Source organism: Solanum tuberosum, unplaced genomic scaffold, assembly GCF_000226075.1.
Source record: "Solanum tuberosum cultivar DM 1-3 516 R44 unplaced genomic scaffold, SolTub_3.0 scf00062, whole genome shotgun sequence".
In the NCBI taxonomy this organism is placed as follows: Eukaryota; Viridiplantae; Streptophyta; class Magnoliopsida; order Solanales; family Solanaceae; genus Solanum; species Solanum tuberosum.
Genome location: NW_006238987.1, coordinates 1,982,191 through 2,007,635, shown reverse-complemented (window position 1 = coordinate 2,007,635; position 25,445 = coordinate 1,982,191). Strand labels below are relative to the sequence as shown.

The 25,445-nt window shown below is 34.1% G+C and overlaps 2 protein-coding genes across 2 annotated transcripts in view; one reads left to right on the top strand and one right to left on the bottom strand.

The window, feature by feature from the left end:
- Positions 1-6,496: 6,496 nt before the first annotated feature.
- On the bottom strand, positions 6,497-8,972 carry LOC102592550 (transcription factor UNE10). Its single transcript, XM_006345153.2, has 6 exons — positions 8,646-8,972; positions 7,935-8,445; positions 7,652-7,738; positions 7,378-7,443; positions 6,859-7,263; positions 6,497-6,675 (listed from the first exon to the last, which is right to left on the bottom strand). Exons 1-6 carry the CDS (start codon positions 8,774-8,776, stop codon positions 6,562-6,564), a joined length of 1,314 nt encoding a protein of 437 aa, XP_006345215.2. The 5' UTR covers positions 8,777-8,972; the 3' UTR covers positions 6,497-6,561.
- A 4,265-nt stretch (positions 8,973-13,237) lies between these two features.
- LOC102603029 (DNA annealing helicase and endonuclease ZRANB3) overlaps positions 13,238-25,445 on the top strand; it is a 17,062-nt gene continuing 4,854 nt past the window's right edge. Inside the window, exons 1-17 of the mRNA XM_006345102.2 lie at positions 13,238-13,689; positions 14,432-14,791; positions 15,561-15,690; positions 16,720-16,895; positions 17,851-17,924; positions 18,094-18,129; positions 18,248-18,338; positions 18,412-18,471; positions 19,444-19,708; positions 20,965-21,164; positions 21,309-21,410; positions 21,681-21,791; positions 22,468-22,533; positions 22,625-22,723; positions 23,713-23,946; positions 24,282-24,404; positions 24,733-24,819. Coding sequence (XP_006345164.1) covers positions 13,333-13,689; positions 14,432-14,791; positions 15,561-15,690; positions 16,720-16,895; positions 17,851-17,924; positions 18,094-18,129; positions 18,248-18,338; positions 18,412-18,471; positions 19,444-19,708; positions 20,965-21,164; positions 21,309-21,410; positions 21,681-21,791; positions 22,468-22,533; positions 22,625-22,723; positions 23,713-23,946; positions 24,282-24,404; positions 24,733-24,819 — 2,571 coding nt within the window. The 5' untranslated portion in view covers positions 13,238-13,332. The remainder of the gene's footprint in view (positions 13,690-14,431; positions 14,792-15,560; positions 15,691-16,719; positions 16,896-17,850; positions 17,925-18,093; positions 18,130-18,247; positions 18,339-18,411; positions 18,472-19,443; positions 19,709-20,964; positions 21,165-21,308; positions 21,411-21,680; positions 21,792-22,467; positions 22,534-22,624; positions 22,724-23,712; positions 23,947-24,281; positions 24,405-24,732; positions 24,820-25,445) is intronic.

Here is a 25,445-nt window from a genome sequence, read left to right as displayed (position 1 = left end):
GAGACTAATAGGAAGAAATTGGTGAACTTAATTCTGATTGATTTGGATGCAAAATATCAGTTCGACCAAAGCATAGAATTAGCTAAAACTTAATTATCCGAGATTATTTTTTTTGGTTTTTCCATCCCGTGTCCGGTACAGCAAACTCGTACTTTTCCATATGCAGGGCTTGAGCCCGAGACCTCTGAGCTGTCTCATCCACTGCAGCACATGGAGATTTGATTTCCTCTCCCATTAGAGTTTTTGTTGTATAGAAAAAACTAGAATCAAGTATTCAGGAGACCATTGTTGAGATCAAATTTCAGCAACAATTAATTACCTTACTTTTACTATCAAACTTACTTGATCAACAAAAGCAAAAATACTCACAAAAATTATCAAATTTCAGATCTAACTCTTCCTCAGTTTCACTGCGCGCTCTTTCTACCATTCCCAAAACTTAGGTGATTTCAAAAGAGATGAAGGGAGGAAGAAGACGAACATTTTTTACACGAGAGGGTCCCCGCGTCTGCAACGGAGGAGTAATTGTCTCAAACTTGGAATACACAATTACTTAAAATTTACATAATTAACTGACAAAGCTATAAGATTCTTTGAACACATGATTTCGGGGTTAAAAACTTAAAAGAAAATTAGTCCGATATTTGGAGAAAATGGTCTTAATGTATGGGCGTTAAAATATTTTAGGTATATGAATTTGTAAAGTAAACTACATATTATGATTACACACAAATATATATATATATATATATATATATATATATATATATATATATATATATATATATATATATATATATATATATATATATATATATATATATATATATATATATATATATATATATATATATATATATATATATATATATATATATATATATATATATATATATATATATATATATATATATATATATATATATATATATATATATATATATATATATATATATATATATATATATATATATATATATATATATATATATATATATATAACATTTAATTTAGCATTAGCTCAGATGTTTAGGTGATAGTAATTCATAAGATCACCCAACTATAAAATAATTACTCTAGTATCTAATCAAATAAGGTCACCAAAATTTACATATATCTTTTTAAAAGTCACCTGATTAATATTTTGACAACATAATATAGCATAACATTTTATTTAGTTCATATGGACTTTTTTCCCTCAGTTCACATGGCAATAAATAGGGGTGTGCATTCGGTATTTGGTTCGGGATTCTCAAATTTCAGGTTTGATAATTGATAGTTAAAAATAGATATCAAATATCAAAATTTTAAATTTTGATTTGATAATTCGGTAATCGGTAAATTAATCTTCGATTTGGTATGGTATTTGGTAATGTCGTATTGAAGTTGTACCAGATTGTATTACAAAGTTAATACTATTTTTCCAATTATTTATATTATATTCTTTAATGTGGATGCACGATATAATAGAAGATCAACAAGTAAGAAGACATCAAGAAAAACAAATTGATACAACTAAAAGACATGTATTTGGTGTTTGTGTTTATTCTTTAACTTTCTCTTTGGACTTGTACTAATGAGTAATAGACATGTTGATATATGACCTACATTAAGTAATTAATTCGGTAATTGAAAAATACCAAATACCAAATGGTACTAATGTTTCATACCAAACCAAAATCCAAATATCATAATTTTAAGATTTTACTCCCGAATACTGAATTACCAAATATCAAAAAAATTGATTCGATTCAATAATTTGATTTTTCGATATTTTATGCTCAGCCCTAGCAATAAAGCATAACATGGCCTAACACTAATTCATAATTCAAATTAAACCTATTCACTTGGACCTGGCCCAGCCCCATTGATCCTCCAATATATAGAGATATTGGATCACTAAATTCATAAAAAGTTTTTTCAATTTTATTTTTTTATCTTTAGTAAGTAAATAAAAAAAAATATTACAAAAACATTTTTATTAAATGCCAAGATGGTGATTGGTGAGGGTGGAGCTAAGAGGGGGTCGGGGTAGAGTAAGTGACATTTTTATTAAAATGTCACTTACAGTAACTTCTCCTCATTATTCGCATTTGGAAAGTTCTTCTTCTGATTTTTAATGAATTGATTTTTCTTAAGAAACTACTTTTCTCAAATACATTGAGTAACCCAGCATGAATAAATTGAAAAATAATTTTCTTTATACATAATGTACACATTTTCACCTTAAATTTAGAAAAAGATTGTTTTAATTTTAAGATTTAGACTCGTAACCTTTTAATTACACAGTGATAACTTTTACTACTTTCTCTGTCCATTTTTATTTGTCATGTTGCGTTTTTTCGAAAGTCAATTTGACTTATTTTCAAAGTTAAATTAGATTACATTATTCAAAACTATACGAAAAGTACTATAAATTACATTTTTTTGCATATCAATTTGATAAAAAAATATATCGTAAAATGTTAGTCAAAGTTCTTATCGTTTGACTCTTAAAAAAGAAAATCATGACAATTAAAAGTAAACGGAGATAGAACTAATTAGCCATAAATACAAATTGGAAAGTCAGTGAGGTGGGGTTGAGTATGGCCTTATGGGTTAGGGTTGAGTCATGCCAAATCGTGGTTTACTGTCACGTGGGCTAAGAAAAGAAAAGATTTATTTAAACTAAATAAATTATGACATTTTTTAAATTTTTTGAAAATTCCAGGGAAATCCACAATCTTTTCTCTTCGAATGCACTCTCTAGTGAGCAATTTGTAGTACCCTGCTCACTTTGCAATAGCTCATAAACTACAGAAAATGTGTTATGTCATATTTTGTTGGTAAAATATTAATAAGATGACTTTTTAAAGAGATATAGATAAAATTGAATAATCTTCTTACATTAAAAAATAAAATAAAATGACTTTATTGTATAATAACCCATAGAGAAAAAACACGGCATGAAGTCTTTTAGAAAAAAATCTAAAAATTTGAAAGAGATGAGTCGTGCAATTATTCCTGGTATGAATGGTAATTAAAACATTATAGAGATGGAGTCGCTCTCAATAAGGATAGAATTTTCCTTTCAAAATACAATTCAATCATTTGTATTAATTAATAATATAATTAGGTCCAGCCTGTTGACAAAGATGCGAATGGTCCAAATTTAACAGTGGCCTCAACTTCAACTTCATCATCATTTATTATTTATTTTTTATGATCGTGGTGTCCGTATTAGTTTTTGTGCACCTCAATTAATTAGTTCACTCTTGAGTAATAATGTCAACATATCCTATCTATGACAAGACCCACAAGGGGCTAGGTGGTCCAGGTTGGAGTCATGATCAAGCATGACCCTTGCTTGGTGGACTTAGTTAAGAAATAAAGTTGTGTATTTGTTATCGGCTATAACTTTTGGCATAATGATAAGGGTTTGATCCTAACAAGTGGTATCAGAGCAAGGTCGTGAGTTCGATTCCCAAGAGCAATATTCAGCATGAGGTTGGTGTTGGGAGAGGGATTGTTGAGTAATGTCAATATCCTACCTATGACTAGGTCCACGAGGAATTGGATGGCCCGGATCATAGTCATGATCGAACATGACGCTTGCTTGATGAACTTAATTAAAAAATAAAATTGTGTTTTTGCTATCGTTCACGTAACAATCCTTGAATTTAATTTATCACCATTTGTCATTTCTAGATAGTCGTATCAAGTCATCATGACAAGGTTGCTTCTGGTACGTAGAACCCACAAAAAATCTTTATAATTAAAATTAGGATCAATACCACTGGTCCTCTTTTTTATTATTTCTTTTCTTGGTCTTTTTACATATTATACTATTAGTGTTGAAAAAAAATATATTCCACCAATAATATAGGGGAAAAGGATAAACATATTCGAACTATTGTAAATGATATGCATATACCCGCTGTCATACTTTTAGAATATTGATACTCCTGTCGTCTAAAAACTATAGCACATATGCCCTTTACTCTAACTGAAAACTAAATAGGGATAGATGGCGTAATCTTATCCGTCGATCCGATATTTAATAAATGTCGGATCGGTAGATAAGATTATGACACGTGTATGTCCGTTAGTATAAAGGATATATATATGCTCTAGTTTTTGGACGACAAGGGCACCAATGTCCCAAAAGTATGACGGAGGGTATATGCATATCATTTACGATAGTTTAGAAATATATTTATCCTTTTTCCCGATAATATATATAGGTTAAGGTTAGGGTTTACAGAAAATATGGCATCTCCTTGAGGATATCTAAACTGTGAGCAAAGCAAATTTATCATTTCGTTTCAACATCGATGATACGAGTTGTGTTTACTGGGAATCTTATTCTACTATGAAAAACTCCATAAATCTTTTATATTACTCCCTCAGTCCCATTTTATGTGAGGCAATTTACTCGACACGGAGTTTAAGAAAGAAATGAAGACTTTTAAAATTTGTTGTCTAGGATGAATGATATAAATTTGTGTGGCTGTAAATCATTTCATTAGGAATAAAATTGACATTTTATAGTTAAATTGTTACTTAATATAAAAATGTGTCATTCTTTTTGAAACTAACTAAAAAAAAAAGTAAGCCACATAAATAAGAATAGAGGGAGTAGTATTTTACGATTCAATACTATTGTGGAAAACTGAAAAAAAATAATCTTTCATATGGTTTGATTTCGACCTATCTTAATTACCCTGACATAATTCAAAAGTCGCAGATCTCGTTCTCAAAATTAAATACTATGCTTGGGTGGTACGAAGGAGTTATACGTATATCAAGTTCAAGATGTTAATGCAAATTATGTACTTCGTCCGACTCTGCTCATTTGCACTTGTTCATTTTGAATTTTACATATCTCTTAAAAATAATGATTGATATGAGTAGCTTATATTATAATATTAATATTAATATTAATTGATGCTTAGTACTATTAGATATTGAAAAATGATTTGAAAAATAAATTATGTGAACGGAGGAAGTATTACAAGCGAGCCGTAATTTTAATTTCATAACGACGAATTCAAGTGTTGATAACAAGATTCTAAACTTACATATTTGTATATATCTTTTTTACAAACTTCTTAATATAAACACAGAGCTGATATTACTGATTTACTGGATTCAACCTAATCCATACCCAAGCTTCTAACTCCACCCCTAATTACATAAGTAGAAACATACTCCCTATCATAAATATTGAAGTAATGATTGGTTAAAAAGTTAATGATAGAACATATATCCCAAAATGGATAGTGAAACACATAGATTGGAATGGAAAAAGTATTAAGTCCTTTAAAATATCTTTAAAAGGATGTACATATGACAATTCGAGTTAAACGGGACATTGTCAATGAACTAGTCAATCAAGAGCAATTGTTTTCATTAATTAAATTTGATATATACTTGTGATTGATTATAAATAAATAATTTTAAAAAAAACGTCGACTCTTCTGGTTATTCAAAATTGTGAAGACCCATTTTGGATGCGGAATGAGATAGATAAAAATATCATATTGATTGAGACAACTAATAGTCTCAAAACTAACAAATAAATATACATCCGTAACCAAACACAAATAATTCCTTGATAGGTCCTACCCAACACGATTTCGAAATAGTCAAACTTCAATACAGTGGAAAAAAAACATATTTTATCTCGATTATTATTTTTAAATCACCAACTAAACGCGGAATAAAATAATGCATAAGGGAGGAATGTGTTGATGTTTTAGTTGAGAATGACCTTCACCAAACTCATTTAAGAATAGCTTCTTTTCTCGCTTAACAAATCAACTTTAACTAAAGTTTGTGTCGGCACAGTATAATTCTGAAACATTTATTTCTTTTTATTTTTGATTTACTTAGTAATATTAATTAGAATCCTCACTTACGTGCTATTTTTTTAGTATAACAAATCTGATTGTCTCAACTCTCAAGGAATTTCAACAATCATTTCATTTTCATAAGAGTAATAATATATCATATAATTTCCTTTTTACAAATACTCTAATGTTTGTTTCTCATGTGCATGAAAAAAAAACTCATTTATATATCCAAAAGGCAATAATTCCATGTTTAAATAGTAAATCAGTAATTGGGGAGAATCAGTCCATATGAACGATCCACAATCCAAATTTAATATTGAAGAAATTCAATTGCTTCAATAAAATATATATGTCCAAAGTTTATACAACCAGTGGCGGAGCCACCTTATTTTAGGGTTCATTCGAACCTCCTCCGGCGGAAAATTATATTATTTTCACATGGCTAAAATAATTTTTTAGGTATATATAATAGATGTCGAATTCCCTTCAGCTACTTCGTGTGTCTATTTCTTCAAATTTTGAACCCCCTTATTGAAAATTCTGGCTCCGCCACTGTATACAACTACATATTAATTCACAAATATATATATATTTTGGAGGAACAATATATACATATTTTTATCTAATGTCTAAAACCTTGCAATTCTTGGATATATATATATATATATATATAGAAACAATATAAGTACAAATTATAGAAATTTTTTTTTAAAAAAAGACTCAGTTTCTATTCTGTCTGGTCTCCCTGGTTCAACTTGCTGCCTATTATCTGTGTAGATTGATTAGCTAATTGCTGCCGATACAAAGCTGCCATGTTGTTGAAGAACTCCATGTCCATCGACTGTTCGTCGTTGTAACAAAAAACAAAAGTATAGTACTAGTAAATTAACATGTAAAGAAAAGATTTTTTACACTAAACGTGTTGTAACAGATTGTCTGTCTTATTTTTTACTCTATACGTTTTAATTGACGTAATAGTGTATAGAAGTTAAACTCTAATTTGAAACAAGCATAAATTGCTTACTTGAGGTAGAAAAGCGGGGTTAGTAAAAGGGGTGGAATTGGTGGTAGTACTGGTGGTGGCAGGGCTAACAGAATTAGCCGGGGTTGCAGGCAGCGCGAAGGCTCCTGGTGGGGTGAATGGAATATTGAAGGGAGCAGTAGTCATTTGATTTGGATGAGTTGTGGCAGAGGCAGCAGCAGCAGCAGCGCGAGCTAAAGCAGTCATGTCAAACATTCCCATGCCCATGCCAAGACCAACGCCCACGCCCATTCTTGCTAGTAATGACATTTGAATATGTTGATGCATTCCAAGAGGCATCATCATTTGTGGTGTCATGTTTCTTGGAGTACTGCTCATTAATTGAACTTGTGCTTGTAGCTGCTTTAAGTAATCTATCACTTCATCAAGCATTGATGCTTTATCTGTCTGCAAAATTTCAGCATTAATCGTAGATTCGTAACTGTTGTATCTGATTTTGTGCATGATGAATTAGGGGAAAGTTGATTGTTTTTGTTATGTTACAACGTTGATAAAACACACCTTACTTGCATTTGGTACCAATCTCTGTAGAGCTTTCATCCTTTGGTTAATTCTATCTCGACGTCTCTGTACCAAATAATAAAACAGCACAACACATGCTATTAGTTGCTACTCCACTAGTTAGCTAGTAGTGACAGAGCCAGGACTTTTACTAAAGGGATTACCACATATCGATATATATAAAGAAAATAAAAAAATTGATACTCTACAATATAATGTCAATATCTTCTTGTGAAAATGATATTCTTTGGCAGAACTAAAATGCAAATTGTACCCGCTCTGACTGGTTATGAACAGCTGCTGCTCGGCTGCGTCTTGATGAGTTGGACCTTTTTGTTTCATGTTCTTCCTCCTTGTTTTCCTGCTACAATCAATTCAACATGACATATTTTCTAAACATAGAGGAAACCAATCTCGTTTGTAGTAGCTAGTTTAGTCTTATTTTCTCTATGAAAGATAAAATCTTCAACTGATGTACCATGTATTCTTACGTATAGGGGGGCATATACTTAGTTATAACACTAGTTAAAATCTGTTTTAAGAAAGAATTAACTTACCGAGCCACCAACATGACAAGCAGAATCCTCATCACAAGTGGTTTTAGACTTCATGCTACGCGAAGACTCGTCAAAGGAAGGCCATGTAACCATGGTGGTATCATTCTCCCTATAGAAGGTAGCGCTGGCACTTGCACACGCGCTACCTTCTGCATACTCATGATCTTCAGCTCCACCATATTGAGGGTCAGATTCTGATGGTCTCATCCTCTTTTTTGCCAACACTGTTGCTTGAGGAGGCGCCATTTGTTGTGAACTCTCGCCCCATTTTCCTCCACTATACAGCACCCCAGTTTTCAGATATTGATCTTCATTTTGGTCATAATTTTGATGTATTGAAGTCTGATTCTTCGCGTGGTGTGTGGCTTGATGCACGATGGACTCTAATGTGTCACCGGTTCTTCCCAGTGTCTGTTTTGCTTGTGAAATGGAAAGGATTCCCCCTAGTCCATGTATTCCTAACTGCCCCTTTTCCCATGTCAACTCTGCAACTTCTTCACACTTACTAGACCTGAATTTTTCGATAAAATTAAGCATACAAAATCACCATCATCAGGAATTGCTCGAAATATTTCAAGAAGAGAATAAGTTCAAATTAAATAAAGTAGAAAAATTGAAATGGACTATATAACACACATATCGAATTAGTAAAGGCAGCTCACTCTTATATAAGAAAAGCAGAACAAACATGATTCAAGAAAAGAGTCATACATGGGCAAAAGATGATTAATTTGAATCTGCTGGTTATGAACATGAGGATATTTGTTAGCTTCTCCGGCTTCTACGACATGTTCTTGTCTTTGATACCTTGGATTCCAAGTTGGTACCGTACAATGACTCATGATGATTAATATGATTATTGAGTAATCTATTCCTTTTCTCTGTTCCCAAATGTTGAACTCTGCTTATTCTCTGTTTTATATACTAAAAATTAATTATTCTTATTGCTTTCTGGTCCCCTTTTTGCATTGTCGCATTCAGATGACTAATTATATACTGAAACACACAACATGTGACATAGCAAGAAAGCCTGGATTTCAAATGGATATCTCTTCATATATGTGCAGTTTCTTCTTACCTTCATTCCAATTAAGATTTGTTGAAGTTAGGTGGGGTTACAAGCACTCAATGCATTTAGATTTCTAGTGTTTCACTGTTTTTGGACCTACATAAATAGTACTACTACTATTCCTCCGCCACAAGCTTTTAGAAGGCGGGATCCATCGAAATTTAATGTCTGAACAACAACCTGCTAGGATGGGGACTTAAAATTTGAGAGATGCCCTCAATCAGAGATTAATCACAGATGGTCACTCAACTATGAACTTTTTAGACTAAACGTCGCTCAACTATGATTTTTATACGTATGACTTTTGGGTTAAAAATTAAGTTGAGTGACTTTCTGGAGAGTTTGTTATCACGATATTCCTTAAGGAAAGATGATTCAAAATCTATTTTCTTAAGCCTGAATTTAGTTCCTATCATATTAACTGGTGCATAATGCAATCAAATTTGATCGTGTTATGCACCAACATAAATAGATTTCATAAGTGCTATTGCATTTGTTTAATTCTTACTGCAGCAAGTAGATCATGAGAGTAATTTGATATATTCAGTTAAATGGCCTTAAACTTCCACGAGAGAAACATAGATGGAAAATTATTTTTGTTAAAGAGTTGTGGTTGTTGGCCTTAAACTATTTACAGCCACACAAAATATCATTCATTTTGGACCACAAGTTTTAAAAGTCTTCCTTTCTTTCTTAAATTCCGTGCCGAATCAAACTACCTCACATAAAATGGGACGGAGGGAGTATTACAAGATTTAAAAGTTTTTTTTTACTTTTTTAAATATTGTGTCAAGTCAAAATAGGACAAACAATTGAAACACAATAGTGGTGATTGTGGATTTTGAATGCTTTGATCTGTGACCAACAAACATATATCCAAATAAGTTGACTGTAGTATATTTTACTGAAGCTTCAATCATTTATATGTCATGTCCATCACATACTTAGGTCCAATACATGGCGGGCAACTGGGGTTGAAGCAACCAAAGCATGGGTTTTAGGTCCCAAAATATTGGAGACCCCATTTTTCAATTAATTTCTTTGAATTCTGTGCACGATATTTGTATTAGGGTTAGAGCTATCAAAATGAGATTGGCCCGCTAGGTCAACCCAACCCAACTCTTGAATTAAGTGGGGTTGGGCCTAATTTTTTTGGCCCATTTAGGAACGAGGCTTTTTAGCCCAGCCTCATTTGGCCCAACCCGCAAGCCTCAGATGCCAACCCGTGGGCTACGAATATTAAAAAATATTTTATATATATTTTTAGTAGTGTTTTATTTGTAAAGTTTTTATCAATAAATATTTAAAAAATCAAGTCTTTTAAACTAGCTAGTTTTTTGTGGGAGGAATGGTGGAATGATAAACATTTTTCGGCAAAATCTTACGTTGACTATTATGTATTTTTGTAAGTATTCACTGAAGTGTGTGATTCATAAATGAAAATTTGTATGTATTGATGTCGTGTTCATAGACGTCAACGTTCGATACTCTTTCTAAGAGAGTAATATTGTTCATTTTTTGGTTGAAGAGCCAACCCGTCCCAACCCGTGGCCCGCTTAGGGCTGGGTTGGGCTGTTATTTTATAGGCCCTTTAATTAAAAGGGTCAGCCTGTCCCAACCCATTTAACTCTCTAGCCCGTTAGGGTTGGGTTGGATTGGGTCAGCCCATTTTGACAACTCTAGTTAGGGTCTTTGATAAATTTGAATTCGTAAGATTATTTTTATTTAAGAAGTCTAATTTGATACCTCTGATTAAGATACACTGCAACAAATAAAGGATTTTGCAGTAATTATATATCTATAGTTACGTTTTGTCGCTCTCCTCACTGATTTCCAAAGGATGTAAAGATCTCAACATATTAAATTGAGGTTTCTTTGTCAGTATTTATTTATTTTAACAATTGTGCTACATGTCCGGGCTAGCTTGTGCACAATTATTCTATCATATACATGTTACCACCCACCAGTACAAATACCAAAAGTATCAGGTAACTCTGATTACCTAAACTTCGGTAAATAGTAACGTGTAGAAGTAACTGAAATTCCTTTACAAAGGGTGTTTTATATTACATGTATTAAATCATTTGCCAGCTTAGACACCATGAAGAAACAGAGACACTCTGTAAAAATAAAGTAGCATCCATCCTTGTGGCTAAAACTTGTCAAGTAAATTGGCAGCATTTTGTCATCAAGTGCAAGGTTGGCTGATAATTTCATAGTTATGAATCCTGCCTACTTAGGTTGGTCCCCTGTTCCCTACCACAATTGTCGATTCTGCAACATGTTCATGCATCACATACCAGTTGCGTCTGAACGGATAAATTTGTGATGTTTTTGGATACAAAACTGAATATTTCAACAATTTTGTGCGTGTGCTTAGATTTGTATGTCTCGTCATGGTGGGTAATTTTTTTTTGTTTTCACATTTTCTAAGTGTTTCCAGTCATGTTCCTTGGATTGGTATGAGAAAGATTCTTATCTCTGTTCTCCATATGATCCATAGTTTAATGAAAGATGTCATCAGTCATTTATTAGAGATAGATTCGGGATTTGCATTGAGCCTCCACTTTGTGTAATTGTTACTCGAATGAATAATGAAGGTATCTTTCACCAGATGAGATTATTGAACTTCTTGTCGCTGCCATGCAAATTCATACTAGTACTGTTAGTAAATCTGATATATACTACACCATTTTTATCTAATTGACGAATAGTAGTGACATTTTTTGTGGGAAAAGCGATCTTTAACATCTCAAAAAGAAGTGTCTAAATTCGTAAGATATACAACATTTTGTTTGACTTAACTGGTATGCCACATGTTACAGGGGTCGTCAATAGACAAAAAATGGGACTAGATGTGGACTCTGCATCCCTCATTAGAATACACACTCTATCAACTGAGAGTGACAAGTTTAGAGCATTGGATGTAGTTAACAATTCAACCAAACGAATGCCAACGATAGATAATCGATTTATTTCGCGTATCGGATGAAGCCCGAAAATAAAACTGTTTGCAAAGTTCATAATTTCATTTGGCACAACCTTAGAATCTGCTTAGATACATGTATCTGATCAGTGGCAGGGGAGTTGTAGTATAGTTTATAATGTCTTTATTAGGTAAAATGGCTAAAACTGCAATGATTTTCCTGTTTATGAAATTAAAGTTGAAACCTATCCAACCCCTCCCGTTGTTTGGGTTCAGCCCATTTAAAATTGGGCTCCAAACCAAGAAATTTCTCGACTTTTATTTAATACTATTTGTTTTCGTTTTTACATATCTTTAAAAAATAGGCTTGTTTTGTAATTTTGTATTTTTTTTTTTTTTGAAAACTACACAAATTGAACCCATTAGGCAAAGTATTTGCCCAAATTGGACTCAAACCAATAAATGTTTATCCTGATTGGACCCACAATCCAAACTATTTACCCGACTGCCCCCTTGTTCTATTCATTGAACCACTGCTTCTTCATCTTTAATATCATTAGAGTATATATAATCTGATGGTATCAATATATACTTTGATGATATTAAATAGTAATTGAACAGTTTTTTTTACTGAAACACTGCATGTTCCTCTTTGATGCTATCAGAGTATATATATATACTCTGATCGTATCAAGGAGAAACTGAGTAGTGTTTTCACTATAACATTGTTTCTTCCTCTTTAATACCATCAGAGTAAATGTATATTTTGATGTGCATTAGCAACTAGAAATAGAGGGTATGAAAGTAAGCTGATAGATGCTTGTAAATAGTTTCCTTTTTGGGGTACAAGTGTTTTATTCCTTTTTTTTATGTCCGGTATCCACTTTGTAGCCCGACTAAATTCGAATTCGCATTGGGAAGTCCCAGAGGGTAAAACACTTCCTAACAAAAGCGACTTCGTATCAGGGGGACTCGAACCCGAAACCTATCAAGGTATATAGTAACACATATTTTTGTCTTGTAATATAAGCCAATCCATTTCATGACTATGCATATCCATATGAAGTATCCCTAATTAATTATTTTGGTAGACTTTGATGATTTTAATTCACCATATCTAAAATTAGAAATATTGTCTGATGAGTATGATTAACTTGTTATATTATATATATAATGGATAAATGAGATTAAATATACAAAAGAAATTCAATTGAAAATACTTAATTAAAACACGTTTAATACTAATCTATTTAATTTAAATAGGAGTAACAAATTAAAAAAGTAGCACAAAACCCACGCAACGAGGTTCAAATCAAGAAATCAAGAAACCAGAATGCCGCGCGGCTTTCACCTTTATAAAAAACCCCATAATCTCCACCAGTTCCTCTCACTCATTGAAGAAAATGGACAACGGAGAAGAAGAAGAAATCACTGAAGAGCAAAGAAATCGGGCCGAAGCCAATCGTCTTGCTGCTTTGGCGAAGCGCAAAGACCGAATTTCTGAACCCAATAACAATTCTTGGAAGCTTTTCAAATGCAGAAAGCTCTCCGGTAATGTTGACTTCCATAAGCCTCAAACACCCTCTCCCGTTAACCCACCTCCCAACCCCTGCACCCCTAGTCTTCCACCCCAAAGATTTAGGGCCAGGCTTGAAATCTGCTCGCCGGACTCGTTCTGTGTCACTCCCGTGCCCCTGCAAGGGTTTACTTATCCGGGTGAAAACAATTGTTTGGAGAAACTCAGAGATTGCCTCTCATGTGTAAGAACTTTTTATCAAGATAGTATGTTAGTTTTAGTAGTGTGGAATCATATGTTGGGTTGCAGGAGTTTTAACTGATAGAATTTTTATGTCCGCAAGAATTTCAAGAACTTGTATGTTGGGTTGCAAGAATCTCATGTGTAAGAACTTTTATCAAGATAGTATGTTAGTTTTAGTCTATACAAATATGTCTTCACTGGGGTTTCTCAAGATAGTATCTTAGTTTAGTCTATACATGTATGTCTTCATTGGGGATTATAGTAGTGTGATATCATATGTTGCGTTGCAAGAATTTCAACGGATAGAATGGGTCTGGGTTAGTTTTTATGTACTCAAGAATTTCACTAACTTGTATACATAAGTTGATTTTTTTTCTTCTTCTGTTCATTTGACATCTAATGTATGTCAACATTTAATCTTTTGTGGGCTTAAATGTATATTTACTCCTAAGTTAATGGATAAGAGGATGAGATTTTTGGCAATTGAAAGCATTGGCAAATTTCAGTAGGAGGGAATTGGTCTGTCGTTAAACCTCTGTGTACCTCTCTCTTTCTTTCTTTAAAGGCACATTCTCTCTAACTCTTAATTTAATACAATGCTTCTGCGTCGTAGATCAAGTAAATGATGGATTAAGTAATTTTACGGGTAACTGTACCTTTTATCTTTTGGCAGTCATTGTTTTAGTTACTTGGTTGCCAAGACATTAATCCAAGAACTCAACCATGTTAGTTTTTCTGATCAGGTGTCGGTATTGCATTGCACTCAAACAACTTGTGGGGGAAAGGCTTGTGTCTATCATCTTAGAGACTATGAAGCAGTTCTGAGGTCTCTAAAGAGCTCTAAAAGCATTGAATGTGAAGAGATCCCTTGGGGAACATTCAATGTAGTTGAGAGACTTTCTAATTCCTTAGCCGCAGGTCGATGGATACCTTGTAGGCCGGAGCATCTTCCCGATGAGAAGGTTGATGAGTTGATCAGTAAACTTCCTAAAAGATTGTTGGATACACTTCATCCTTTTCAGCTCGACGGTGTTCGATTCGGATTGAGAAGGGGTGGTCGATGTCTCATTGCAGATGAAATGGGACTAGGGAAAACTCTCCAGGTAATGTTGCTGGAATAGAAAGCTGAATATTTTAGTAGTAGCAGATTGAGAATCCTGCTATTTCAGCTTGGCTTCACCCTTCATCTTGCTCCCATGTAGTCTATCATGCGCTTGTTTAGAACACTGCGAGTAGTTTATATGGATCTTCTTCCTGTTGATGTATGTTTGAGGTAAATAGCTGTTTAGAAAGATGGTCAATCTTTGTCGATAAGTGCACTTCTTAATGTATTTAACTCATTGTAGGCTAGATTTTTCTCCATTCAAGTACTTGATGAGAAACTACATTGTTAAGATAATTTGTTCAAGTTTTGATACTTGAGTTGGCTTGATTTGACTGGAATAAATTTGGTAGAAGTTATGCTAAACTGAATGTCGCAAAGATTAAGGAAAAAAGTTTAATGCTCTTAAATTGGAAATTTATAGGAACGCTTAAGCATGGCTTTAGGCTGATACTAAAGACGAAGACTTCTGGTATGCGGTAAATTCTTCTTTGTAGCTCTTGGCACTATAGACTGGGGTTGGGGTGCAACAGTAGTCTCGTGTTTTGTGGATGTCAATGAACTCAGTTGTCCATATTGGTGTTAATTCTATAATTCTTTTTCTTTTTTTTATTTGTGTCTTAATGTGTGCGCGTCTCCCTGCGAGTTTTTGCCTCAAAACTGTTTTTTTCTGAAAATCTAATATTATTCTAAATTCTATACCTTCTTTCAGAGCTTACATTTTATGCAAATAATTTTTCCTCTAATATTAACTCAAATTTTGTATTCAGGCCATCACCATTGCAAGTTCTTTCATGGATGAAGGTCCTATGCTCATTGTTTGCCCAGCTATTTTGAGATATCCATGGGCTGAAGAACTGGAGCGCTGGCTTCCTTGTTTACCTTCTGATATTCATCTGGGTACTGTTTTCAAGCTTGTCCACCGCCAATAACCATTGCTTTTCCTTTATCTCCCTCTTTTTCTTTCTGAATAGTGATGCCTAGAGATGATGCATAGTGAAGTCATAGTCATATGGTCTTTTTATTATAAAAGCTGTTGTCATGTATATGTTGATTTAAAGATCCTGAAATAGGTACTGTCAACATTGGTGTTTCAGCATATCATTTTTAGGGTTCATTAACTGTTCACGACTGCATTTATGTCATTAATGTAGTTGACTTATCTTGTTTTTTTTATCACGTCTTGTCTCCTTAAGAAAATTTAGAGTGGAGCTTTCATGTTCTTGTATTTCCCCCCCTTGTTTTCTTCCTTCTATTTTCATTTATTTCTCATTTATCTCGTATTTTTCCTTCTAACTCAAGTTTAGTTAGGCAAAAATTAAACTGATTGTGTTATCCAATTAGTTTTTACCTACTTTTTACTTTCATGAGGAGAATATGAGTTCTGATCTCATCCTTCTTTGGAAAACTTTTCTCTTTGAATGGTTTTAATGAAGGGTAAACTTCTTGGGACTATAACTGAAACACTGAACCCTTGATCAGACTCTGTATTGTGCATGAACAACTAATTATGGAAAAATTCACTGCAAGGTATGAAGTGACAGACCTCTTCTTGTGTAAAACAAATAAATCACTTGTTGATCTCAACCTAAAGAAATCATAGAAGATGATTCTTTTATCATTAGTATAATTGCAATTAAAAAACTGTTTCTTTGTTATCCTTGTATAATCCATTTCTCCCCCTTGTTTCTATTGGGTCCTTTATATCAAGCTCTGATGGAAAACAGCTGCGTGCTATTAACTATATTTGAGTTCGATATAAACAAAACAACAAATATACTGCTGGTTTCCTTGGTTTAGAATTTATCGAAATGTATGAATTTCATTCATCTAGAGCTAGCATGACTAACTTGGCTGTCCTTATAGATTTTTTTTCGTTTTCTGCTTTAGGTCTGTCATTCATATTTATGTTTTCATTTTTTCATCTAGTTTTTGGTCACCAAGATAATCCTGCACGTTTACCTAAATGCCCAAGAGTTGTGGTGACATCATTTACGATGCTTCGTCGTTTGAGGAAGAGCATGCTGGAACAAGAATGGGCCACCTTGGTTGTGGATGAATCACATAATTTGCATTGCACAAAGAAAGCAAGTGAAAATGAAGAGGTACACAGTTCTTTCTGAGAAAAAAATTAGAGAATCTTTAGATGACTAATGTCAAGTTATTTTCTAAGTAACTAGTCAAAGCAGTGTTTACTTCAATATTAATTTTTAACTTTTGTTCAACTATTTATTGATTGGGATAATACCAAGTGATGGTTGAGGTGAAAAATGTTGGGTTATTGATCCCTAAACATTTGATTAGTGGCATTAGGAACCTTCCTACTAAATACTAAGTAGATAGAGTGTCCATGTCAAGTATAGGTGGAAGTCTCTGACTTGGTTCTCTGTCAGATAATACATTTGCCAAGAAATAATAGTTCATGGAGGTTAGAGAAGAACATGGGTAGAGAGAACTTTTGAGAGACAGGAAAATCTTGATTAAAGAAGGCGTGTGCTTTCTCTTCAATAACTGTTCCTCGAGTTTATGAGGCATGATGCATGACATTGAAACTTCAGATTCAAATTGAAAAAAGTGTTCCTCTCAATAGTGCTTGAACATGAATTTCACTACGAAAAATAGTTCAAGTTTAGTGAGTGAAAACTGTTATTTCACCTGAAATACTCCTCAAACTGGTTCCTCAAACTTCAAAATCTCCATTTAAAGTTGAAAGTGAAATAATGGACCAAACTGAGAAGCAAACATTAATTCAAATCTTTGAAATACAGTGCATGTCCAAAGGGGAGCCTCATTTTTCATGATTAGTTACTGTACATATGCAATAGCCTCCAGGACTTTGGTCTAGTGGTGAGACCGCACCACGTGATGTGTGGGTAAGGTGGATGCCTTGGTTCGAAACTCACAGTCAAAGCTAGGTATTTAAGTAGAGAAGTGTAGAGGGGCAGACCATTATCCACTGAGTCTCGAACCGTGTTCCACTAGTTCTTGTGATTTCTGTCATAAAAAATACCTATTATTATTTTACTGCACAAGCATAAGCTCTCTTTTGTTGTTTGACAGATAACAACTGTTCTTGATGTTGCGGCAAAGGCCAAGCATTTAATTCTATTATCCGGGACTCCATCTTTGTCAAGGTTGTAGCATGTATTGACACTTCTTCTGATGCATGGTTTTTGAAGTTCAGTTATCCTTTAAAGGCAGTCTCAACTTGCTAGTGTACATTTAGTTTTTCTGTTATGTCAATTTTCTGCATGTATCAATTGCATTCTGATGCTTGTTTCTTGTTTTCCTAAATGCTCGCAGACCTTATGACATCTTTCATCAGATAAACATCGTATGGTGAGTTCCTTATTTCTCCATTTTCTCTGAGTACCTTTTACTCTGTTGATCTGAAATGGTCATTATTTTTTTATTTTTCAATGGTCATTAATCCTCTTCTCATACTTCTTTTATCTAGGCCCGGTTTACTTGGAAAGACTAAATATGACTTTGCAAAGACTTACTGCAACGTTAGACTCGTTCATGGCTGTCAAGGGAAGGTTTTCCAGGTGATTCTTGTTCCTTCACATATTGAATGAGAGGCCATCCTGCTGGAAAATGTTCATGGTTTGGTTCTCGCAGGATTTCTCAAAGGGGGCTCGCTTGGAAGAGTTAAATGTGTTACTGAAGCAAACTGTTATGGTATGACCTTGTGGCTCCTTGTGGCTTCAATTCATAGTATATTTCATGATGTACTTTTTTTGTCCTCATTATCCAACTCTCAGCTACTTGAGTAAGTACCATGGTGTCAAACAACTGATGTCATGTTGCTGTTGGTTGGTTTACCATCCACTATTTCATTTCGACAGATAGAAGATTGCTGTACAGTAGAGTTCGATATTTAATGATGAGCCAGATAAGCTTATATATCTTTATTTTGAAACCAAATTCGCTCAATTGCACTTTTAATTGGTAAAGCCCATATTTTGTGATTACATTTTCCAATATATCGGGATCAGCTTTTGCTAATGACAACCTATAACAATTACCAAATTTAATTGTACCTTAAAATTCTCATAATTCCCATATCTGTATCCCCTTTTTAAAACTGTTTGGAAGGCTTTATTTAAGCTGAGGGCCTATTGTATATAGCCTTTCTCTATCTCTACGAGGTAGGGGACTAGGGGTTAGGTCTACATAAACTATACCCTCCCTAGATCCCACTTTTGGGATTACACTGAGTATGTTGTTGTTAAAATTCTCAATATATGTCCCCTCCCTCCAACAAGTAATTGATTAATTTTTTGTCTCAACTTACATAGATACATTTATTTTCCGTAACATACTATACATGACGTACTTTCTGACATATACATTAGACCTTAAAAAAGTAGTAATTGAGAAGGTTGTAGTTGAAGAATTGCGTTTTGACTCTCGAGATAGTGAGCCAGGTCGTCATTTTTTCATGGAGTGAAGTAGCATGGATTCATATACACAAGCTCTTGCTATCTTATTACAGAGTGTTTTCCACTGAGCTAATGAGTATCTAGTTAGATAAGCTGCATTATTAGAATTAGAAATGCTGCACTGTTATTTCTTTTGTATCCTGCTACTTTTTTTCCCTCCAGATGTTGAAGATTTAGCTCTTATTTTTCCTTTTGTTATATAATCCAGATACGCCGTTTGAAGGAGCATGTGCTGTTGCAGTTACCCCCCTTGCGACGCCAAATTATTAGTTTGACTTTAAAGAAATCAGATATTTCTCAGGCGGTGGCTACCATTGACTTGTTGAAAGGCAGAACATCTGGGAACAGTGGTGCTAAAGAGGCTGAAGGTGTAACCAGTGATGAGTCATCTGCTAAAGATGTAGAGAAAGCTTTTGAAAATTTGAAGTTTGTTGCTGAAGATGTGCAAGTGGAAAGTCCTGAAAGAGTTGATGGTATGTTTTAAAATGTCCCTAGATTTTTCGGACTAGATTCTGTTGTTTGGTGCTATTCCTTGTTTGCTTTCATCCATTTTCCCAGTTGTTATGTTTTGTATGAAAAGCAAATAGCAGTAGTCAATATTACTTTTTAAGGATAATAATATTTTTGGTCCCTCAATTACTGGTAAATTCTGATTTTGGTGGTCCTTGTGATATTAGGAATTATATTGTAGTTGGACTGTCATGACACGTGGGTAATCAAATAGTTGGATGGTTAATAATTCTAGAAATTTGTGGATATTCACAACTCACAAGCAAATGGATCGAAAATGCACATTTCAAGTAATTGAAGGTTTAATGTGTTAAGTCGAATATCACAAGGAATAAAATTAGAATTTTACCAATAATTCAGGGACTAAAACTGCTGGTAGCTCTACTTTTCATCTAGCTAATTGTGACCTAATACATGGATCTGTTTGTTTCTTTAAAATGGGGAAGACTAAAGAGTGAAAACACAATTTGTCACCAAAGCTAAAATATGGATACATAGGCCACTTTTCCGATAAGGTCAAGTTTTATTAGTAAAGCACCAATGGTACAAGAATCACATACATAGGTCACTTTTGAATCATATCCAAAAAGAACAATAAACAAATAAGAAAATGAAAAGTAACATAATTAGGTTCTTTGGTGAATTTAAGGGGAAATTATGGTAGTGCTAAACTAATTGAAACTGATGTGGAGTGGAGGAAATACACCTGGAAGAATGTGAAGATGAGACATCACACTCTGTACTATATGGACCTTTTGACCATAAAGTAACTATCAAGACCTTAATTTCTCAAGGAATTGCAGCACTATTTGCAATACAGGCAAAGGAATGAAAAGGCCAGGCTATATTTTGACAAGCTTTTGAGTGTGATTCATGGATTAGTGCTACATGGTTAAAGGACCCTTCAGCATGTGATGTTTTACCCCTAGCTCTTTATGTAGGTAGTCTGAAGAAGAATAATATTTGCATCTGAGGAATAGCCTCTTGTTTCGGATTTGCTATTGATGCACCTTTGAGTTCCTGGTTCGTATAGATGATTGCATGACTTTTGCAATGAACCATGTTTAATGTACGCTTTCTACTTTTTATTATATTGCTTATATACGGTGATTTCCCCAATATCAATAAAATTATTTACCTTACAGAGGAATTACCTGTGAGGTTTGTATTTGTTGAAAGGCTTTTAACATACTTGCACCTCTTTTTGTCTTCTTGTCAGATGATACTGGCTGTTCTATATCTTTAAGAGAGCTCTATGACGAAGCGCTTGGCATTGCAAAGTTGCCAGGATTCTATGAGTGGCTCTCTATACATCCAATCATTACTGAATTGGGTGGTGAAGAAATGATGGAAGCAAGCCGCAGTTGTCATAAAATGATAATATTTGCTCATCACCATATAGTTCTTGATGGTGTTCAGGTGGAATCCCTTGTAATACATGTTAAAATAGATACCACATGTCTATGTGCATGGAAAAATTGCACACTTCTTTTTGATGTATTAACAAAGTCATTAAATTTCTCTTGGTTTGACTCGTTCCCATCATTGTCATCTCTTGTGTAGGAGTTTCTTTGTCAGAAAGCTATTGATTATATTCGCATTGATGCAAATGCATTGCCTGGTGATAGACAGTTGGCTATTCAATCATTTCAATCAGCAAATGAGGTTCATAAATCCTTCTCCAGATAATTTGGCATACATCATTACTTTTTATGAGGCAGTCCAAACAAATTCCTTTGCCTGCACATGTGACTAATTGAAGGCTTAAGCAGCATTTACAATTTCATGAATGAAATAGATTTCATTGGATATAGATCGATTTCTTCCTTTTGTATTTTGGTGTTGATGGTTCTCTGTTTCTACCATTAATTTGGATGTCGTTATGCAGTTGAAAGGAAGACAATTTTGCTGATTTGTTTTGATTTTGATAACCAGGTTAAGATTGCGCTTGTTGGAATACTCTCAGGGGGCTCTGGACTTAACTTAACATCAGCACAACATGTCGTGTTCTTGGAGTTGCCAACGAAACCAGCTCACATGCAACAGGTGAATCCGTTAAACCCTGATCAACATGTTGTATCAGTGAAGAAAATGATTTACTTAGAAGTCTAATCTACTTCTTACTCTGTTTTTGTTTGCTCTCGCTCTATTCAATGGTGGCACTATGAATGAACTGATCTATGATTTATAACATCCATTGAATCTCTTACTTCACTTTGTGCTGCCCACTTGTCTAACTGGGAGGTGATTTTTAATATAATTGTACAAATATGTGTGAGGCGCCAGCACCAATAGAATACTACAGATATAACTTTAATTTCACTAAGCGGTTCTGACTAACATAGGCTGTTCTCAAGCATGAATACACAGTGCTCCTGCACATTAATGAAGCCAGATCATAAGCTTTTATATCGCCGAGGTTAACGTGGTAATCCTAGGAAAGGTAGCCCTTAAAATTTTCAGCGTAGATTGGAAGCTGAAGTGTACTAATATTAGACACTTTTGTCAATAGTGAGTGTTCCTAACATAGACTTCTTGCTTGTTTTCAATTTTCCTTGCTGGTGGTTATATGCTATGGGTGCCAATTATTCTCCATTATCAATGTCAACATTCAGTGTCCCATTTACTGGCCTGTCCATTTTTCTGCAACATCTTCTAAATGTTAAAGTCATTAGTTCTTGTCTGATTGTTTGATGCTTATATGCAGTCTAAACATTTGTAGGCCGAATGTAGAGCTCATAGACAAGGGCAAACCAAGGGAGTAAATGTATATATTTTCATTGCAAAGGTGACTTTCTATTTAATATATATTACGCATTAATGTTAGGTTCACTTGGGAAATTATTTTTTGTTAATTTTACTTAATACCTTCTTTCCAGGATACTTCAGATGAGCTTCGATGGCAAAAACTTAATACAAGTTTGCGTCAAGTTTCATCTACAATGGATGGGAAGTATGATGCTTTACAGGCAATAGAGGTATTATTGGAGTACTCATTCATTTTTGCACATTACATGATTCTTTGCAATTATAAATTTTTCTATTTAAGTTGAGCCTTGCGAATGCTAAAATCCATGCGTTTTCTTTGCTTCAATTAAAAGGCCTACAATTTTAGTAGAAGATAATATTGAATCTACTCATCTTGAATATGACATAAGTCAACTAATGTTTTTGCTGTATATTACATTAGAAGTCTGAAGTAAGATGAGAATTTACTTTGATATAACATCTCACTAAAGAAAAACTACCATGAAGACTCAGGTCTCCTTAAGAATATCATATGAATTTTCTATGGTTTGTGCTTCTTTAAATAGATTAAAGATCAAATCACATTATGGTAAACTAGGTAATTTGCGATTGAAAGTTAAAGTTGTAGTGGAACAATTATACAAACTTTGATCAAACAATAAATTAAAATGCTTTGAAAAATAGAAGCTAATCAAATATTCCAATTTTGGTAGTGAGTGGTGCATTTCTGAATCTATTGTGCATGTGCTCTCCATTGGGTTGTGCAGTTAGGCTGTCTAGACAGACTTTTATAAACCAATTAAATTAAAATGTCATCCGATTCCTGAATGTTAGCGTGGTGGTTCTTCTTTACTGTTTATCTGGTTCCTGAGTAAGGTTTATGTTGATAATCATCCGTTTCGGGTTTAACTTGCATCGTATATTTATTGATTCGTGCAGATTATTTATCCTCTATAGGTATTTGTTCATAGTCTAGTCCCCTAAGGTTGCCCTTAATGATGTGTTCTTTGGTACCCTTATTTTAGCCTTAAAAGGTATATGCAACTGGCACCTATCTTGTGTTACTCTTGACATTATTGTTTGCTGTATTTCTCTTAAAAACTGACAGTAAGGTCTGTTACCTCCTGTTTGACTTTATTAGCATAATTGTCCTTGACTTTTGTCCTTTGGTATGAATGATGTGATTTTCTATTGACGGTAAGCTTGGTCTGGCAAATAGGTTAATGATATTTCTTACCTTGAGGAATTGGATGTCAGAGAAAAGAAGAGTGAGCATTTAATAACTGAGAATGCTGGAAATGGTGAAGTTGCAGGAGAAAAAACAACTGTAACTGAAGTCCAAGACGCTCATCTAGATTTAGATCCTTTTGAAGCTCATTGTGATACCTACAGGATTGATGATAAACAGGACGGAACTAGCTCACTCTCACCGAAATCAGACCTCCACAATATGGTAGGTATTGCATCGGTCGGGTGCCACTTTATGTCTATACTACATTAAAGCCCCCAATGCCCTAGAACATCTTCCTTCGCACTCACTTCATTTTTTAGCCCATGATTTCACCAGATCTTTTTTATTTAGTTGGAAAAGATATTTAAAAGTTACTCCACTTAGATTTAGCTTATGCTTTTAAGTGGTATTAAAGAATTAATCCAAAAATTGCATGCTCTGCGGAGCTTCAATTACATTTTTATGTGACCAATCTTGCGTTTTGGTTTATTCGACATGCTTCTTGTTTCTGATTTTGCTTGATCTGGCCTTCTTTTGCTTGTCTTGATAATGGGAAGCCCACTACTTCCACCATAGGGCATGAAGAATCTTCTTGCAGAGCGGAAGTTTCGGATGATGACTTTAGTTCTTCACATTGTATAGATGTTAATGAAGCCAAAGAACAGGACTTACAAGACAAGGTATTACCTGGATTTCTGTTCTTGTATCATTGAAAAACTGGAAAAGGATAAAAAATGCCCTTGAACTATGTGAAATTGAACAAAAATGCCCTCAGCTAATATTTTGGTCTAAAAATGCCCCTACCATCGATTTTTAGACCAAACTATTAACGGAAGGCAATTTTGTTCAATTTCACATAGTTCAAGGGCATTTGAACCCTTTTCCGTTGAAAAATTAATCATACTTCTAATCTTTTATTTCTGTGCCCACAAACCTACCCTCTTTCTTGTATTTTGGAGGGTTGTATGGACCCACACTTACTCTGTTACTCGTAATTTGAGAATGTAGGGAAAAGGTGCATCCCCTGAATTAGAAGTAAATGGAGAAATACTTCTAACAAGCAGTTCTATCCAAGTAGAATCGCTCCGTTTTGAGGTAAAATTATATAGATTTTGTCTTAATTGGCTATGCCTATCTCCTTGTCACCTGTTTTCCCCTCCAATCCAGTTGAAATGTTGGGAAGGAGTGCAGGGATGAGGGTTTGGCTGTTAACCAGAATCACAATGTTCCTAGTTGATGAATATACATATCAGCATAAAGCTCATTCTCGTTGTCATAAAGTGCTTGCTGCTTGATATTAATGGAACTCAGGCACTTCCCTTGTTTAACATGTGGTTATAATCTTGGACTCCCTAAACTTTATTTGTTCCTTTGCATTTTTTTAAGATCATTCCTGCTCTTAAAAATGGTATCAAAAGTATAACAAATTGGCGTTGGCATAGACGAAGGGTTATATTTTGGATACCTAAGTTTTGTTTGCGTCTTGAGGCGTCTTGAGGATATTACTTTAGAAGAAGACCTAGATATCCAATTAATTATACAGATTACAGATTGTTTAAGGTCAACTTTCCATCAAATGGTAATCATTATTTAGCTTTCTCCACATAGTAAAGAAAGAAGTAATGAATGCCAACTCAGCCAGGATTCAAACTCATGACACTTCAGACTAGTGGTTTCTTGACCAGTAGCCTCCCCCCTACTGGGGAGGGGTGGGTGGGTGG